The 19,204-nt window shown below is 49.0% G+C and overlaps 1 protein-coding gene across 1 annotated transcript in view; it reads right to left on the bottom strand.

Moving 5' to 3' along the window:
* Positions 1–1,578: 1,578 nt before the first annotated feature.
* The window catches only part of LOC146187602 (uncharacterized), a 48,881-nt gene continuing 31,255 nt past the window's right edge, over positions 1,579–19,204 (bottom strand). The window contains exons 2-3 of the mRNA XM_084603034.1: positions 5,886–6,132; positions 1,579–2,080 (exon numbers count right to left, since the gene is read on the bottom strand). Coding sequence (XP_084459160.1) covers positions 1,579–2,080; positions 5,886–6,132 — 749 coding nt within the window. The remainder of the gene's footprint in view (positions 2,081–5,885; positions 6,133–19,204) is intronic.

Raw genomic sequence — 19,204 nt, 5'->3', positions numbered from 1 at the left:
AATGGCCTCGCCCCCGGCACAGGCTACCAAGGCACCCTACCAATCTAGTCGTTGTATTGCACCGCAGGTGCGTTGTCATGGGAACTGCGGTACAGCTCTCGCCATATCCACGCCCAAGGGCCAGGCCAGTAAGCAGTTTGAGTACCTTCCTTTTTTTTTTCATATTATTAGCACATTTTTATTGCCATATCTACGCGTGATTACAAACTTATATACACAAGGCGCGTTCAGCTGCGCCGCACACCCTAGCTTCCATTCACAATGTCACTGGGGAAACAGCGCACGCATTGTCCACACTCACTTTCTTATGACCTGACTCCATGTCCGGTCGCGCACAGCACACCTAAGCGCGACTTCACGTCACACAATGAGACAAGAAAAAAAAAAAAAAGGAGCCATACAGCGAAAGGTGAATGCAATACGGAGGTCGCGTAGATGGTCTCTCGAACCGATGGGCTGTTGTGGAATGCCGCTTGAAGTGGGTTCACGACGCTTTTCTGTGGCCGGCCGTATAGCGTAACCATGCCATCCTGTCCATTTCTTGCACACAATTGGATTCCATCGCTTTGGTTGAACCAACTTTCGCGCACGAGGCTGTACGCCGACCTTCCATCCGCGGAGTCCTACTTGAACAGGCGTTTAACGCTTGCATGTCTGATCCGCGCTATGAGGATGCAAGCACAGTGATTCCGTCTGCCAGCGGTTTCCTTCATTTTTCCTCTATTTACACACTGTGGGAGTTTGCCGTCGAGCGTGGAATGCTTTAGCGGTTACACTTAGGACAAGCCATGACAATAGAACAACTCATTTAATTTCCTGTCACCTTTGCTCCCATTCCGCCGAGTTGCCCGAGTACTACATTCGCAAAGCTTTTCAAGCTATGCCAACATCACCATTTAAATGGGTCACCAGTTTTCTCTCCAATGAATATTATTCGATATGAATTCCATAGGACACAATCAACAAACCCAAATGCGTTTCACAGTATGCCCATGTTAAAACATATCGTCACGACTCGAACAACAGCGAGTTCGAGTGGAGCATGAAACGCTACACTGCGTAGCTAGGAACTACGTCTTGGACCGTAGGTGGGTTTGAACGTAATTGGAACGAAAATCAAGCTCGATGGTAGCACAAAGAGACGGCGCTCAGCCGTAAGTCTGACTTCGGCCTAGATGCTCCGCCAAATAATGCTCTACGGCGGTAATAGTATCTTCGCGGAAAATTGAACATACCGCACTATCTTCCCTTCTCTTTGACACCCTAATAATACTTGTAAAATAAAACGAAAATAATCGGAATTTAATTCCGCTAAAGCCCTGTCCTCACGATTCCGGAGCACCAATATTTCTGTAACAGCGGATTTCCGTGGCTCCGCTCGCCTTTGCGCAAGAACGGCAGGTGCTGGAATTGTGTGGGTGTAACGACTAGACTTTCCGCTTCGAGTGATCCTCCCACTTCTCTCGTTTCGCAGTGCTTCAAAAGACAAGCGAGGGAGAGCGCTGCTTTCTACAGGGACGAGCAGGAGGCGCGGTATTACAACAGGCCTGGGTAGTAAGTGCAGAGGCCGACGCTCCCTTAGCAGGACTCCCTACTCGTCGGCCTGAAAGAGGACACCGAGGACGACAGAGACGACGACGACAAGGAGGACGACGACGTCGTCGGGAGGGCGAGGGGTGCGTGGGAGGCGGCAGGCGCTGCGGGCGACGACGGCGATGGCCGGGCCGTGGCGCTCGGCGAAGCGCTCGCCGCCGAAGAGCAGGGCGGCATTTGCGGGGACACGACGGGCAGTCCGTTGCTTGAGGCCCCCGGCGGGGGATGGCCATGCGGTGGGGCCCCCGCGACTCCGGGCACCCCCGGGACACCGGGGTAGAGCCGGTACGCCATGGGCTTTTGGAGGGCGGCTTGCCGGTAGTAGAGATCCAAAGCCGCCATGGTGCTCAGCGAGGACTGCGGCGACAGACCCGTATAGCTGGACAGCCAGTAAGGGGCCGTCTGGAGCATTCGCTGCACGGCCGCGTAGTTCCCAGCCTCGGCAAGGAGTTCCAGGCCCACGGCAGTCTGGCGCTTCCACTTAGTCCTGCACAAGTAAGGAGGCGCACGTCCCAGGTTGAGTAAGAGGCGGGGAACAACAGCAGGTTTTGAGCGCACGACTCCATCTATTACCGAAACATTTGTTGGTTAGCGTGTTGGCCATATCCTACGCTGGTATGAATTAGTGCCATGCATGTCTCGAACGCGAGTTCACCAGCGTCAAAAAAGTTTTTATTTTTTATTTTTCAAGCACTATCCCACTAAAGAAGCGGCAAATAATTCGGCTACAGGCCCAGCATAATAGGTTTTGAGCAACTCAACACTATCTTTGGAGACCACGAGCAGGAGTACTAGCTGTAGTGTTAACTATTATATTTTATTTTTAACATGCGCCACATGCAGAGCGATTGCCGACATAAAGTGGGTAAGGCAACTCCCCTTCGCTCACTAAAGAAAAAAGAAAAAAAAAAAAAAACAAGCAGCTGAGCGTAGCGCAACTTTAGTATTTGTTCAAAAAGCTATGTGCTGCCCGAAAGTTGCAACCCTTATTGGGTGCATAGGAATGGGCCTACATACCACGCACTTTTGTTTCTGGCAGACAGTAGTAGCGATAAAGTACAGGCCGTGAAGGAAAGTTTTTATTCCTATATATAAAGCCTGTGATGCTTCAGGAATCCTATATATGAAGCGGCCCACAAGTGCGCACTCCTTTCCTAAGTTAAAGTGGTCTAAAAACATCTAAAGACTCGTGTACTTTCACTCTGAATGTTTACATGCATTTTCATCTATTCCATGAGCGCTCTCATAAACCAGAAGCGCCATTGTGAACTTTTGGGGTTGCGTGAGATATCCACGTTTATCGCAGAGGGAAAGCCGCGGAACGCAATGACGGGCGTAGATACAGATACTGGTAAAGCAACTGTAGGGTTAAATGATTTAGTAATAGTGAAGCGGGTCGATGAACTACAGCGTAACGGACCATCAGGTGAAAGACAGAGATATATGTTAGGTGAAAAAACAAGCTAAAAAAATATTGAGACTACCATGTCCAATGCACCCACACCCTTGCAATGGCGGCCTAAGGCTGCGCAACCGTATGCAGGTACTCAGCAGCTGTGAACCGATGCATGAATTGTTCGTGCCAATTGACCAAATTCACAAACGGCCCGAAGAGGACGCACGCAGGGGGCGGGGAAACCAGCGAAGCGGTTTTTGAAAAATTAACCATACTTACAAATGGCTTCTCGTTTCCTTTTGCCTCTAAGTGTTCTAGTATATACGACGCACTAAGGAAGCAATAGAAAGAAAAGCCGACCGGAGCCTAAACGCTCTAAACGCTCGTTTTGTACACACGGCGGCGGTGGCGGCGGAAGTCCTTTACGTGAGCGCTCAAGAGATAGCGGCCAAGAGAGATGAAAACAAAGAGACGCGAGGGAACGCTGAATACGGCTGCGGTCATGCGCGGTCATTCATTTACGAGCGTTCTCCCGGGCTCGGACGTTCTCCCTCCCGGCACTTTTTGATCTTTTTGTTTATTTCCGCGCACGAGCAAGCTCCAACGCGCTGCACCTCGGAGTCTTCGTCCAGCACCGGCGCGCATAGCGACATCGCGTGCGCGCCTCTCCTCTCGGCCATTTTTTTCTAGCTTTTTCGTCGGCGCAGAAAGCAACGAATGCAGTGGCAGCCGTTTAGTGGACGCGGGGGAGAGAGCTCGCGCGTATATATCTCTCTCTTAAGCGATTCCTGACAGGACCGGCCGCTTAGACGACGTCTTAGCGACAGAAGGGTGCGCTCCGCCATGCCTCGTGGCCGCGGCCAGCTCGTCTCCCACGATGCTCAGACACCATACTTCCTGCCGCTAAGTTGCGGGCGCCGGAGTGCGCAAGCGCTTTGGCGAGACGCAATTAAAGGCGGCACGGAAACCTGGAAATGAGACGCCCTCTCGGCAACCGCTCAAGAAGCCTTCGGCTGAGGGCAAGCCGCGCGACGAGAGGCGACGTCGAGCGCGGTCGCTGGAGATTCTCCTTCTTCCCCTATTCCCGCCTTTGCTGTTGGTGAAGGGGACTGAACGCGGATACGCCCGTGTTGCAGTGATATAGGGCGCCACATGCAAGTATGGATGTGCTGCCCATGCCAGACGGCGACGCGATGATCCGGTCCGCATAAATACAAGCTCACACTGCCGCACGCTTGAAGCATCGTAAGAACAAAGAAACAGAAAGTATAGGACAGAGGCAAGACGGTTTCGATCCCACTAACTGGCTTACACGCAACCAGACTCAGTTATACGCTTGAAGCACACGGGACGTAGCGTAGGTACCGTGCATTTGGTTGGCTGACCACCTACAGTGAGCCATGGTACCGTTTACCAATTGCTATATATAGGCCTCAAAATTTGCACTGAATATGTTTTCATCCTTAACCACGACTAACGAAAGAAGGAAATGTTTCGAGATGTCACTGAGCATGCTGCGATGGCTTCAACTATAAAACTCTGTACCTCCGTTCTATATATATCCTATCCAACGCGGGTTCCCTTATAGTCGTTGTCTTATTGCTCGATGGTTTATTCAGTGCATCCGGCGCTAGGAGGGGGACAGCAACCGCTCAATTAAGTTTATTCAAATAATCCAGAGAGGAGGCGTATGGACAGCTCGCTCATCCGATGGCGAAGTCTGTTATTAACTTGTGTATCGCTGTCCTTAGCTGCTTGAAGCGCTTATAAAGAAAGCGCAGAATTTGCCAAAGCGCACCACTCTGCAAGCATTATCCGGGCCAGGACGTTGCCTTATCAGCGGCAATTTAATCACATGTCCCGCTCAAGAAGTTCAGTGCTCTTGAAAGTGACATTAGCATGAATGTACACGCCTTTCCATCAATACGTCAACACACTGATAAACGTAAAGTCACTAGGGAGTTTTAGAATAGGGGGACCCTATCGGTTAGGGGGATAGGGTAATAGCGGGGCGCGAGTGCGCATGCGCAGAACCCAAGCGGGCCTTGGGTTTTTGGGTCAGCGGACGACGGCGACCCTATCTCGGCGAAATAGCGTGGACCCTATTGCCGGATAGGGTCGGGCAATATGGCGGCGTCCGGTCAAGCGGCCGCCGCTCGCCTCGGCACACATTCGTCGTTACCGCTGCATTGTGTCAAGCGTTCACAGCAAACGAAAGGCCAACGAAGCTTGTGCTATGTCTCATGATGCCCGCACCACCAAATTTAAGCGATAAAACGCCCCATATTGCCTGATTGCTTCCGGATTTACCGAGCTGCTAGGCTTAGCGAGTTCGCATCGTGTGGTTGCCATGGCGACCAGGCGTCGGAAAGCGCGGAAGGTTCAAATGAGGTTTCCCGGCTCAGCCTGGATTGATTAAGATTGGTCGATTTCGTATTGTCTGAAGAAAACAGATTATATAACTGGTATTTTTAGGATATTTTTGTACAATGACAGCAGTGTCTGTTTAATAAGATAGCGTTGTTTTGGCTTTTATATATTTAAATGCTTTCACGGTTTACCGTCAGGGCGCTGCGATCGACGAACGCAAGCCCCGCTCCGCTGCGTCGGCAAACCCCTATTCTAAAACTCTCCGGTCGGCTCGAACGTTACGCCACGGCACGGTATTTTCTTGGGGGCCCCAATCCTTGGGTTCCCCTATTCTAAAACTCCCTACTAGCTCCTCGTCTATCTAAATGTAAGGTATACTTTTTCGTAGTGAGAACACTACCGGATTATCTGTTTGCTTCAATGTTCATGCGCTTCCTCCAAACATTTATCCGCTACATCCAAGGCACTCACAATCAGCAAGAGCTATCACGTTCCTCCAATGCTTATGTCTGAAAGAAAAGCGTACCTCCTGTTTTGGTACCATGTTTTGACCTGTGTGTCGGTGAGGTTGAGCTTCGCCGCCAACTCCATGCGGTCCTGCACGCTGAGGTACTTCTGGCGCTCGAAACTCTTCTCCAGCGTCTGCAGCTGGTGGTCCGTGAAGGCGGTGCGTGCTTTGCGCTGCTTCTTCATCTTGAGCGAGCACATGCCCCCGCCTCCACCGCCACTGCCTCCAGGGGGCGACTCGAGTGTCCGCTCCGGAGATTCGCTCCCTGCGAAACCGAAGGGGCACGTATACGATGAGCGTCGTCACGGAGACGATTAGCATCGAGATCCACAATTGTCAACTGACATTATCTCAGCAAGCCAACGATACACTACAATGCTCCGAAGTTACATTACTGTGCTTGGAAAATCATGATCAACGCCTCCTGCCCACCCATGGCAATCGGTTCGATATCATATATTCGAAGGTGATCTGTAATTGACGTGTAGGCTGTGAAGCGAGGCGAGAAGCGAGAAGAAGAAGAAGGAACAGAAAGAGAAGCTACGTCGGCTTTGCTTACGCAACCTACCGGGTTTAGCTAGAGCTGAACCCCAGCTAATGTTTTTACTGCTACTTGAATTTTTTTAGTTTTGTGTGTATTTTGTTTCTATTTACAATTTTGCTTCTTTCACGTCATTGCGCATTTTATTCTTATAATTGGCTCATTTCGCACTGGCTCCTGCAGCAGACCATTAAAGACCTGCAGGATGCATAAGCAAACAAACAAAAATACAAGTTAATTGTGACGCAGGAGCAATTCTGCGCTCATTATAGTAGCATCTGTACAGAGCTCGACGCAGAGTGGAGTGGGCAAGCTTCCTGTATACAGGCAGGAAATAACCCAGAAAGTTCAGCCAAATGCAATCAAAACATTTTGACCATCAGTAGGAGTTATGCAATAACCTCTACATGCAACACAGAAACCTAACCTTCCATATCAATCAACCGTGACAGTCACGCGAAAGCCATTTTTACACTATATATCAGATCACTGGATCACAGAAAGCTCCCAGAAAGCTCTCAGAAACACTCGGCCCGGTGTGGAAATTGTGTTGCCTATCGTTTACCTCAGCTTTCACGTCCGGCGAAGCTAAATAGATAACCAAAACAATAACACCATAAAACTAATATAGATACACAAAAATGGACATCTGCCACTCCTGGAATTGTCCGTGTGGTGCTTTAGCGACATTTTAAAATGGTATTTTCAATGTAATCAGTCATATTAAAAAAAAAAGAAAGAAAAAAACGAAGTTCCGGATTAGGAATTGACGTGCAACCGAAAAATAGTTCCCGTCTGTGGGTTATCGACACTCTTGAACGGATGATCGAGAAAAATATTAGCGTTTTCCTTTCACCTAAACTCGCGAAAAACGTGGTAAGGGTCTAAGCAAGGCTTTAACGTTATGTTAGGCGTGGTTTTAAATGGTTTAGCAAGGTTTTACATGGCTTGTCTTTTATTAAATTTTCCTGATTTTCAAACGACGTAACGATGATGTGATGTCAGTGATGCCAGCGTTGACATTTCCCGTCTCCTCCCCAGAGCCGCTGTTGCCATTACCCTCAACGCCGTATGGCGTCCTTATATGCTAGACAAGAATTATGGACTCGTTTTCAAGGATGTTGCCGTGGAGTAGCGGTTAGCGTGCTCGGCTGGGTCATAGAAGCATGGTGGCTATAGTCGTGGTGTGCATGGACACGGTACACTCCTTTTTCTTAGTTTCGTCTAACTCAGGCCTTCACGGTAAACGTGACAAAGCGAGGAGAAATCCGAAGTTGCACCCCAACTGAAAAAACTTCCGCTGTAAAAATGCTCGCGGCAAGAATAGCGCCGGAAGAGTTCCGATCAGTTCGAGAGAGAAAGGGAAGCGTATCTTTTGCTCATCCTAGCCACTTTAAAAATACTCCTGAGTAATCTCGGAACGTGATTACCTCCCCAAAAGTTGAAAACCTTTAGAAGCGCGCACTCATGAAGAAGCTAACCTGGAATTAATGATCCCCGATCTAGTTGTGAAGTTAATTCCATCGGTTAATGGAGTAAACAGAGGCTCGATGCAACAGATAAGCGCCGTTGTATCGGTATAATAGCTGTTGAATAAGCCGCAAGGCGAGTCTTTTCAGTGCCCTGCATCATCATCATGGTCATTATTAAACGCTTTATTCTCTCGCAAATGTTTCTAGTTTGTTTCGCTTCGGTTTCTTAGTTTCATAAATAGCGATCATAAGCGCTATCACCGCAAGGCCATTCCATTCAAGGTGTCACCATCTCGTGTCAGTCTCTATCGCATTCTGGTTATCGTTCAATCATCTCAAGTTAGCCGCCTTTTGCAATCATCAAAGCTGTCGAATACTTGATATTCAAACCGCCGATATACTTACATGTATTTACTGGGCTCTTTTCTGTCTTGTACCGTTTTCTGTAAAATTAGCAGCTGTTCAGCTACGTTTAGACCGAGTTAAACGGGCGAAAGAACGGTTTAATTCGGTTTTGCTGTTGGTCGGTATTTGTTTTTGTTTTTTTGCTCTAAGTTTCTATTTGGTTAGATTCTAGAATATATACACATTAGACAACGTGTTCACGTTTACGGCGTGTTCTCTCCCGTTCCAACTCAGCCTGCCGGACACGGCGCGCTTCTTCGGCCGAGACAGTAGAGGGACCCTTCTCACTCGCCATTCTGGCGTGGTCTGACGTGCCGATAGCAATTACGCAGTGCGCCTATGCAGGCAACCATGACGCGCAGCGAGATGTTACTTTATTTATTTTTCTTTTTATTTTAGGTTTTATTTTATTACTTTATCCCACTAATTATCATGGATTATTATTATATTAGTATTGTTATCAATTGCAATCATCATTATTTATCATTTTTACGTGCCCTACTAATGCTTTCATTAGTAAGTGGTTTACAGGAAAGAAAAGCCGCGATATCTGTCACGCTCTCTGTGGACACCTGAATAATATAACAATAATTGGTTTACAGGAAATTAAAGGCAAAGTAACTGTGGCGCATATCCTGAAGGCCCGGTTAGACCTCGTGAAATAGTGCATTGCCACTAAAATCAGACATAGTTTTGCCAGAACAAAGTATAAAATGATAGCCTGTCCGCTTGTCTTGCTCCAAACTGCCTTCTCAGTGTGTGTCCTGTCAGAATAAGTCTTGAACGTGCAAGCGCGATATGTTCTGGTAATAGCGACTCGTGTGCTCCACGGAAACTGCGTGCGCGTTTATTAAGTCCCGTGACCGCAATAGTGGACTCAGTTTTATGGCTCGCTATCATCAACACTATATTTTTCTCCTTACTTGCATTTAAGTGCAAGGGAGAGAGACGTACAGAGTGCGTATGAACCAGCGAAGAGGCTTCACGTCAGAGCTCCCCGCCAAATTCCGACTATACGTCAGTGCCCTGAAGATGCTACTTGGAACCTGGTGGGACGCAGCTTCGGCATTGTGCACTGCGAACGCCCTCCTAAATTTCCTAGGGACGCGGGTATTATACAAACTCTGTGATAATTTAGTTTGGGTATGTGCGTGTGAATGAATTTTCCTTCATAAATATCACTCTCATCATCTAAATAGAGTCCTAAGCAAATTACCAGTCTAACGCCTCCGGTGATTATTAAACAATGCCTGCCCGCAACGACAGTTCACGAAATTGCGGAGCTGGCTGAGCCCTGCAGCGCTTGTATACAGATGAAGGTGTATATTGAGAACGCTGAACGCGCGACTTTCAGCAGCAGCTGATCGTCGGTATAAGAACGGGAGAATCGCAGTCAATAACTGCCCCGGCTTCCGTCGCGCATTTCCGAGTCGCCGCCGGCACTCCTATTCAGCCGCGGTCATATCTGGCTGGCCGTCGGGTGTTCGGGCCAGCCTCGTGCGCAGCCTATTCACGTGGTGATGGACCAAAACGCGCGCAGTCCGCGGTACATGCAGCGGGAGGATGAAAAAGCGCGGAACGTTTTAGCCGCGCTTGGCTTGTTCGCATTGTGGCGGCTTCCTCTTTGCGCCAGGCAAATCGGCGCGCGCCTCCCGCGGGAAGTAAAGGGCCATCTGTAATGGCGCTTTTTGGCGGCCGCCTGAAAGCGCACCTGCGCTATCCACCGCACGCGGCTCGCTGCACGGAAGCGCGAGAGTTGGATGACATGAAATGAGACCCTTTCCAAAGACAGGCTCCATATACTTGTTTTCTTTATTATTCGCAGTTTTTTACCCTCCGGATTCGGATAACATTTCCACGCACGGCGTACCTTTTGTGCAGATTATATGCACTGCAGTGTGAATATGCATACAAGGCCATTCCAGGTGCTGTAGCTAGGAGACCGAGTATTCGACGCACAAGCGTGCGACTCATGCATCTTTTGAAACTTCTATCAGTCATGTTCCACCGCGTATAGCATTAGCGGCAGAATGTCATGAGGCGGATGAGCGGAATCTACGAGGGGATCCTAAAGCGGGCTCCTGCACAGCGTAGCTGGAATATTATATGCTGACAGATGCCTTACGTGGCTGCGTGGTGATGTGACCGCACAAATGATGATCTCGCTTTTGTCCAGTGACAAGGGGACGATGCATGAAGGATATATAGGCAGAGCGGCGATCAAAGGGTGAGAAAGATATTTGAGGCAATGACTATACAGATACAGTAAAGAATATTTCAACCCCAAAAAGCATATCCTGCCTGAATCCAAGCTTCAGCGCGCAGAACGTCTGCTCTATAAGGCGAAAACTCGAGCAAGTGAATCCTTATTAAACGTTATATAAGTGGTTTGAGCGAATCTCTTGCTGTAATTAAGTAATCAGAAAATGAATCATGAAAACATCATCAGTTTACTTCATTTAATACTTATGTTGTTTGAAAATGGTGCAACGAGCTCTGAACTTCGTTTTAACCGGAGCGTCCTCCTGAGGCGGAGAGTGACAACACTGTGGCGTGTTAAACGGACGTTCCGCAATGCTGTTATTTTCCGGCGCACTCAAGCAAACGGTGACCCGTAACCTACCTCGCGACCTTGGCGGGATCTGGCACTTCTCCCTTTGAAGTGCATAATCGTCCACCGGTCGACCTACGAACTCCTCGTTGCCCTTTCCATTTACGCGCGCTTACATGTATGCTCCCTCGTCTTTTGTATAGTGTGTCGCGACCCTTACAGTGAGACCTCACCCCCAGAGTCACTGCTCGAAGGCAGCTACGCACGCACCCACTGCGAGGAGACTGCGGACAGCCGAATGACCGTTCTTGCTTGCACGCGGCCATTAGCTTGACAGCTTTCGGCTTGGCTTTCCAGCACAATTATTTACCGTCTGAACGCTCGCGTTTTTCTGTGAAATGACTAATCAATGAGTGAGTGAGAGAGAGGACTGAGTGAGTGAGTGGAATTCGGGTGAGTGGTATGCTCTTTCGTGAGAAGCCGTGTGAGAAACTGTGCGTGCGGATCGAGGGCGACGTCAATCCCTTTAAACGATTCCGTTGCGTTCTTTTGAGCACACTATACCGAGACAAAACGGAGCGCGTGCAGGGGCGATTGCTATTGGGGCTGACGCGCATACAAATACAAGCGCAGCCGAAAACAAGTTACGGAGATGGGCGCATGCCATGCGGAGCTGGACTGGCACGACGTCTTCCACTCGCATCCACCGTTCCCATGCAGGCGTCACACACTGCATGGGATCCTCGCGTTGCCGCGGGTAATTGCAGGGGAGGCATCATCGCCGCGGCTTTTCCCTGACAGACGCCAAACGTTTTGGGAGCCTCTCAGCGCTCCGACGGTGGCGTCGCGGGACTTCTTTTTTTTACGAGCGCCTCCGCCTTTACGAGGCTTATAGTATATATGTCTGCATGCGCGGCGCCAGGTAGTCCAGACGGGGCCCCAGAGTCTCGCGACAGAGTGCGCTGGCCCCCTCGAGAAGACGCAGTGCGCGTTGCGTGCCTCGCGCCGCCTTGCTGATGCCGCGGACAGGGGCGCGAGCACGCAGAGGGCCTTAGAACGGCGGACTCATGGCGAACCACGCGCGCGCTTCCCAGTTCCAGCGCGACTACGCTGCCGCCGGGCTCACAGCCGTGCGCTGACTAACCAAAGTCGAAGTATAGGTACACCTTGTTTCATTACTGCTCGTCAACCCGGTTGTCCTTTCGTTACTCCTCTGGGAGTTGAAGCGTGTTTCTTGGCGAGGAATTTACAGCGGAGTAAAACCGGCAGCCCCATAGAACAGAAGAATAGAGGCTCCAATTAGAGCGGCGGTGTCGGTCTTCGTCACCCGCGCACTCGTCGGCGCGAATAAGATCCTACTGAGAGCTTGTGCAAGCGGACACCAGCCGCTTCGGCCGCTGCATACGTGAACCGCATAGAATCCGAGTGACAACCCCTCTCCCTTCCCCTCTCTGCGAATGCATCAAAAGCCCGGCGCACGCAGACCGACGTGACTGTGCAAACAAGCGGGCGTCCCCCGAAGCCGTATCCAGCCCACCCGATATCGTCGACGACGAGAGCGTACGCAGCTAAACGACTCTTGCGACCCCTGCCCTAGGAGTGGCGATCAACTCCAGAACAGCTTCCTCCCCGGCTCGTTTAACAGGCAAATCGTTCCATGTTTATTGGGATGCACGAAAAGCCGGCAACGACAGAGAGGGGAGTAAGAAGACGGCCGACCCTTATATGCCCGTCACGAACACAGCCTGCTGCGAGTCTGCGGACGATCGCTTGTATATTCGCGCACTCCTCCTGTGCATGGAGAGCCAGTTTGCGGGACAGTGCTGTGCCAACCGCGCTCCGCGGGGCGTGGAAGAGCGACTCCTTCTTCGCCGTAAAGAAGGGCAGAGGGGTATTCGCAGGTCTTAACAGCCGTACACGGTGTACAGAAGTTGTTTGCAATTGCTCGCCGCAGACCTTATTTGCGCTGAGTCCCCGAGAGGCCTTTATTTACGAGCGAATGGAAGGTTCTCGCCGGCGTTTGGTACCAGCATTTGGACCTTTCTGGGACCGAGCATACTTGATGTCTAGCAGCGGACGTGTCATTGTCACAATAGCTGCAGTTATCACCTGAACGCCGCTCACCAGTGGCTCTGGATAATGCTCAATTCATGACTGCGTTTGCTGTAAGCACCGCGTAGTGGCGAAATCGAGTATATTGAATGCGCGAATTATATCCAAGAAATGAGTTAGCGATATGGCACGGCTAGTGATTAATTGGCTGAATGAGCGGGCGGACACTGAATAATTGAACCAAGTTACTGCGAGAGAACGAGCTTGTGGTAAGAAAGTAACCTCTGTGCGCCATTAATAGTAGGATAGCGCGCTCGCGTGACGCATTCCTGAACAATTACTCGCGCTACTGCGTCATGTTTAACTGGAGCTTACATACATCGCAGCCCATTGCTCTGTGCGTCACTGATACCGACGCCTAAGTTTAGATCGTACAACCTCAGCAACATAATGAAATAGAAGCAGTCTAGTATAGCATCAAACTCCCTAATGTTATCATTTATAGGCGATGTGCACCCGAACCTCAGCCAACTCTGTTAACTTTCGCGCATGCGCTCACTGTATACGCCACGCACGTCTTCCGGCGACCTCGTAAGACAGTCGCTCTAACGATTCTGCTTTCGGATACTTTGCGCAACAAATGTGCGGTAATCGCCCATGGCACTGCTGTTCCCCCTCGCCCCTCATTTATCGGCACTCGTAAAACGAGTGTAAAGCATCGCGAGTATGCCAACGATGTAGGCCCGCGGGAGGTCCGATGGACGTTTCTGCAGGGAGCGATATAATCCGACCTCGGCAAACTGCGTGCATGCTCGCGTTTATATAGACGCGTTAGGAATTACAGAGCAATTTATTTCAGTTTTACCACCGCAAGAAAACTCGCGTATGCGGACGTTTATGGCGTTTTCTTCTTGGCAACGCGATCGCGATGAGCGGAGCCGCCTGCCATCGCTGCAGATAACTCAGAACAGAGCGCGGTTGTAGAACAGGGCCGATCTGTGTACACAGCGCCGAGTCGTACTCAATTCGGAAAACGACTGTATACTCCTTCGAGGGATACGCCACTACGACGTACTAAAGATGCGTTCGTTTTCTCCTTTTACGAGCTCTGAAGAAAAGTTGTATTCAGAATGAGACTCCGCGTAGCGAAACGACAAGGTTCTTGAAATGTGTTCGACCTTCAAGATCCACCATTCGATAGAAGGAACAACCCTTTTATGCTCCAAACATGCTCATCGAATCGACTTCGAGTTATCCGTCGAGACAGTTTCAACTTTAGACGATAGCCACAGCCTCGGGCATCGACAGACTGTGAAAAAAAGGGACGGACGCATTTGTACGATGTCGTCGGAATTATAGAAAAGCAGGACGACGCCGGTGGTGGTTGGCACACACTTTAGCAGGCAGCTATTTGGAACCCAGTCAATACATGACGCCTTGACTGGGGCTAGAAGGGGTAATTTTATCAACAAGAGTAAATCACATCCATGAAACGTAAAGGTCAACATGGGCATCGAGACCAATCAATGGGCCTGAACTTATAATTCCCAGCGGTGAATTTAAAAGTCACACCTTGCGGAAAATCGCAGACAGTTTACGAGCAGGGCTTGGATATATTTTTTTCTTCTAAATGCTACACGCAAAATACAGGTGACAGGCGTGGGCTGTGAACAATCATTTAGTCTCTGTAATAGTTCCAGATACAAATGCGCACGACTCAGTTTATGCGCAAAAGCTGAAAGACAAAGACAGAAACAACAGAAAAGGGGGGGAAAGCGCCAGTCAGGAGTTCAGCCGGGCGTTCGTCACTTCCGGCCGGCTCCTCTCGCTTCCGGTTGACGCAAGCGTCATCCGCGCACGCGATCAGTTTCTTTGCTCCGCGGCTTGCTTCCCCCTCCTTTTTGTCGTGCGCGCGCGAGGGAAAAAATGCAGTTCCTGTTCTTTCATGGCCCTCTGATTGTTCTCGTTGGCGCATATTTCTCTGTTTCGCCCTTAAAAGGCTGCAGTGACGCTTTAATTTCGTCCGAAGAGACGCGCGTGCGCAGCCGGAGATTTATTCCGACGCACACGGGGCAGGAAGCTTGCATGCTCCGAGCGGCGATTATGGCCGCGTGAGCCTAATAATTCGTTGCACCCACTTCCTAGCCACTGCCTCCACTGCCATTTTACGCAGCCGTGATTTCGAAGCAGACGTGCACACGAGGTACGAATCTGTAGAGTTTGGGCATGGGATGTACTCTTTCTGCGCACGTAGGAGCCAACAGTCTTCAAAGAGATCAGGGAAAAGTTGTTGTGCTTCGCTGAGTTGATTTTATTTTATCGTTTTTCAGGTAAAAAAGACAAAACTTAGAGTGAGGAACGGAACTAAATATAATTGTGCAGCGTTCTCCCGATTGACCGAGGTGTATAGTTACTACGTGATCTACTGCATTTATGAATTTTGGCATATGAGGGCTAATATGGAAAACGGTTAGCCAGCGCGATTGGCAACAATGGCGGATTCGGAACACTCACTCGCAAGTGCAACAAGCAACCTACCGAAAGTTCAAAAAAAAAAAAAAGACAATTGGCCTCATGATACGGTAATGGATAGTACGGATTACGATGATGTGAACGGCGCACGTATTCTTGACATCAGTGTTCTTCGCTGTTTGTGCGTTGAGCCAGGGTCGCCTTTGAGTCTTTTTCGCATTGGACTAGGCAATAATATGCTCCTTTTTGGAACCTATACGGCATTCGTGAATCCATGTTTCGCTCAGATTACCGAGTGCTGACTTTTGAAGCGTCATCTACCTACATCCTTTTAGGTTTAATGGCGCTCGAGTGAGGCATTGAAGCCGCCGACATTCGCCGGAGCTCAATCTTATGTTTCGTACATGCGCGAGAGTATAAGCTCATCAAGGTTCGGCTCTCGCCCCCAGGCTTGTCAGCAACTGTGACTCGAAACGATTACTAAATGTCGCATTTTCGTGCATGCGCAGAGCGGAACATCGCGAACCAGAAAGTGTCTGAACCTCTGAGTCATTGCAGCCACTTTGCCGTCTTCACACAGTGCATGAGATATCTTGCATCCCGTGGTGAGGGAATAATAAATGAAACTCATAACATAAACAGCAAACGGCCGTGAGCATGCATGGCTTAAAACCACGGCAAGCTCAATGTAACAGGTCCCGTTACCTGGAAGAAAACGCGTGCAGCTGCCTATTGCCAGCGGCATCAACTCGATGATGATGATGAACGATGCAAAGGGCCCCTGCGAACTGTGTGGTAAATTATTAAAGCACAAAAAATAAAATTACTCCAAAGAACTAGAAAGTAAATATAATATTCACGCTCAGTAATGAATGCAGTTTTCGTTTCTTGCGTAAGAAAAAACGTGTCATATTTATAATAATATTTTAACTTGTTTCTAACGACCTCTCTCGGCCATTTAGTATCCGCTGCGTAGTTGCCCAAAGCTCAGATATGGCATAGATATGGCTGAGACCAAAGCTTTTTCATCCGCGGAATGGGTGCGTCTTCGGCCCGGGTTCAACGTTCATCGTTGCGTGCTGCGTACAAAGTGGGTTTTCTGTGTCAAACAGTCAGTATTTCATTCTGCTGGTGGTAGTAGACCTTTACAGCAAGGTGAAGACTGTGTGTTCTCGATGAGAAACTGATTGCCGCTGCATGTGCGCATTTCCAGACAATGGTACAATGCTACGTCATAGCTCGGCGGCTCGGCTCGGCCAGCTCGGCCTCCCAGGCACGTCGTCGCAAACGTGGTGGCTGTTTTACGGATACACGTCTGCATGAGCGGCGTATCGATGCATCTGTTTTAATTGAACGGTGAAGGTGAGATTTTATTGCCCCCAAGAAGCGTGTCGCATTTTGCAAATCCTTCCGTTCCGCTTCCTTTACTGCGTGTTTTGCATACTGTCGCATTACCGCACCAACGTTAGCTGAACGTGCTTTAGCTGGTATCACAGGGACGTTCTTATCGTCAATGGGATCTTTCTCATGAAAATGTTAAATGCTAAAGTTGTAAATTTGCAGCCCAACATCAGCGACAAATGAAGCTCGATAAAAGAATGGATTTGTGAGCGGGGCGACGTTTTAGTTGTAGGGAGCGAAGCTGTATCGCAGTTATTTTCACTTCTCAGACGCATTAACTTCTGAAAGGCAACAATCCCTATTTGAATCTCTTACCTAAGCTCTTACAGTTGGGTGTTCTAACGCTAGCGTTACAGTTATTCCGTTCGTTTCTTTTTTTTTTTTTGCTTTTTTTTTTTTTTTACACTGATACGTACTTTGCTTGTTCGCAAAATATCTTACCTTTTTATAATCTCACCGCGTCTCATTTGGAGACCTACGCTCAGGTCGTTTTGTTATCACGAGAATGTCATGAAGACCATGGCAGACGAATGGACTGTGGTCGTTTTCCTACTGTTTGCATTGTCGCGACGCGTCTATGTAAGCAATCGTGCATTAATAAAGCCTGGTTTTCGATGCAGCACAGCTTCACTCATTTATGCCCTTAGTGAAATCCCTCAAGCCATGGGTGATTCTTATCCATGCATGTACTTGCCGAATTCACTGGAAGGCTCTTTATGTTCAGAAACGTGCCAGAAGAAATAAGCCCCAGAATGCGTTTACATGACGTGCGACGAAAGACTAGGCTAACGACGACGGATCCAGAACGATGCGATGATAAGGTGGTTAAAGATGCCGTAACATTTCAGTTAACTTAAAATTTAACAGTAGAAACCCATGTCAAGTTGGCTGAACAGTTACGGTGCCGATTTTCCCGCCTTATCCGAGCATCGTTCTGCCTCCGTCGTCGTTGGCCTTGTTTTGCGTAAAAAAAAAAAAAAGAAAAAAAAATCAAATTCCCCGCCAATGGTACGTCGATGTGACGTCACGAGCTTTGGTGACGTCACATCGCACGCCACTTAAAAGGACACATGTGTAGGGAAATATACTCCAGTGGGTGTTTAAGTGGACGCAAAGTTAATAGGATATGCGAAAATTGGAAATAAAATGCTGTCGACAGAGACCAAATGCACCAGTCGACGGATACTGTACAGTAAGAAAAAGTTTCGAATAACCCTCATTTTGATGGCAGGATGTTGAATCCCCGGCGGTATGTTCGATTGCACACAGTCTTCTCCTGAAGATCGGCCCCTCAAGTGTGACTTTGATTTCGCGGAGAAAATCCCATTCTTGGAGAACAGATTAAATTTAAAACAAGGCAGTGTGTTTTATTTTACAGCGGTAGCCGGTAGCGGCACTTTCTGCTGAAATCTCGAGGTCCGCTGGCACATTTTATTCTCCATACCTGCCATGGTCTGGACCTTGAATTTGCAGTCAGAAGAATAAGCACGGACGTGAGAATATTTGGGCCTTAACTGAGGGGAAATTTAACACTCTTCCTATTTGCGACCACGCACGCACGCACGCACGGACGCACGCGCACACGCAAACACGCACGCACACACACACACACACACACACACACACACACACACACACACACACACACACACACACACACACACACACACACACACACACACACACACACACACACACACGCGCGCGCGCACATATATATATATATATATATATATATATATATATATATATATATATATATATATATATATGCCTGTGTGTGTGTTTTCTGTAAAAATTCCACAATAGCTTTTAAAAGACAGAATAAAAAAGAAAGAGCCCACGATATAACTGTGGCCTCCACCAGGACAGTCAATCGGCTTGTATACAGTGGTGAGCAGCCTTGTCTATAGAGCGCGCCGATATTGCTCCGCGGAGGAAGTCAGCGCCATCTAACATTAAGTTCTGGGATTTAGTTACGCGTCCCATGCGCATGCGCAGCCAATATAAAGTAGTGACCGCTCGTTGGTTCTCGGCCTCATTTTCGCTCAGTGCCTGCGCTCCATGCCACCAGGTATGCCATTAATGACATGTAACTGCGGCTGGAAAACCAACGCGTTTCGCGCTAATCACGAAGCGGCTATGCAAGTGCAGTGTGATAGTGGGTGGTCGCTCGGTTCAAAAGCGACTGCATGTGATAGCGGACGATCGCGTGTTTCAGAGAATCACCAGGAGGTGCGAGAATTGGGCCTATAGTTGATTGTTGTCTGTTTTCGTCCTGTCCGTATATACCACGCACCATGCATTGCAGGCGTATTGTTTGATGGCGTGTTTTTGGGCCGGGTTATCAGCTCTAAGGGACACAGCATTTAGCATCCGTACAGATCTATAGGAACTTGACTACCTCAACAATAAAGCACAGGGATGGCGAGTGGTGCGTATG

The sequence above is a fragment of the Amblyomma maculatum genome, chromosome 5 (genome assembly GCF_055883805.1).
Source record: "Amblyomma maculatum isolate TAMU_Amacu chromosome 5, ASM5588380v1, whole genome shotgun sequence".
NCBI classification, from domain to species: domain Eukaryota; kingdom Metazoa; phylum Arthropoda; class Arachnida; order Ixodida; family Ixodidae; genus Amblyomma; species Amblyomma maculatum.
Note: the sequence above shows the minus strand (reverse complement) of the source record. Positions and strands in the feature narration are given on the sequence as shown.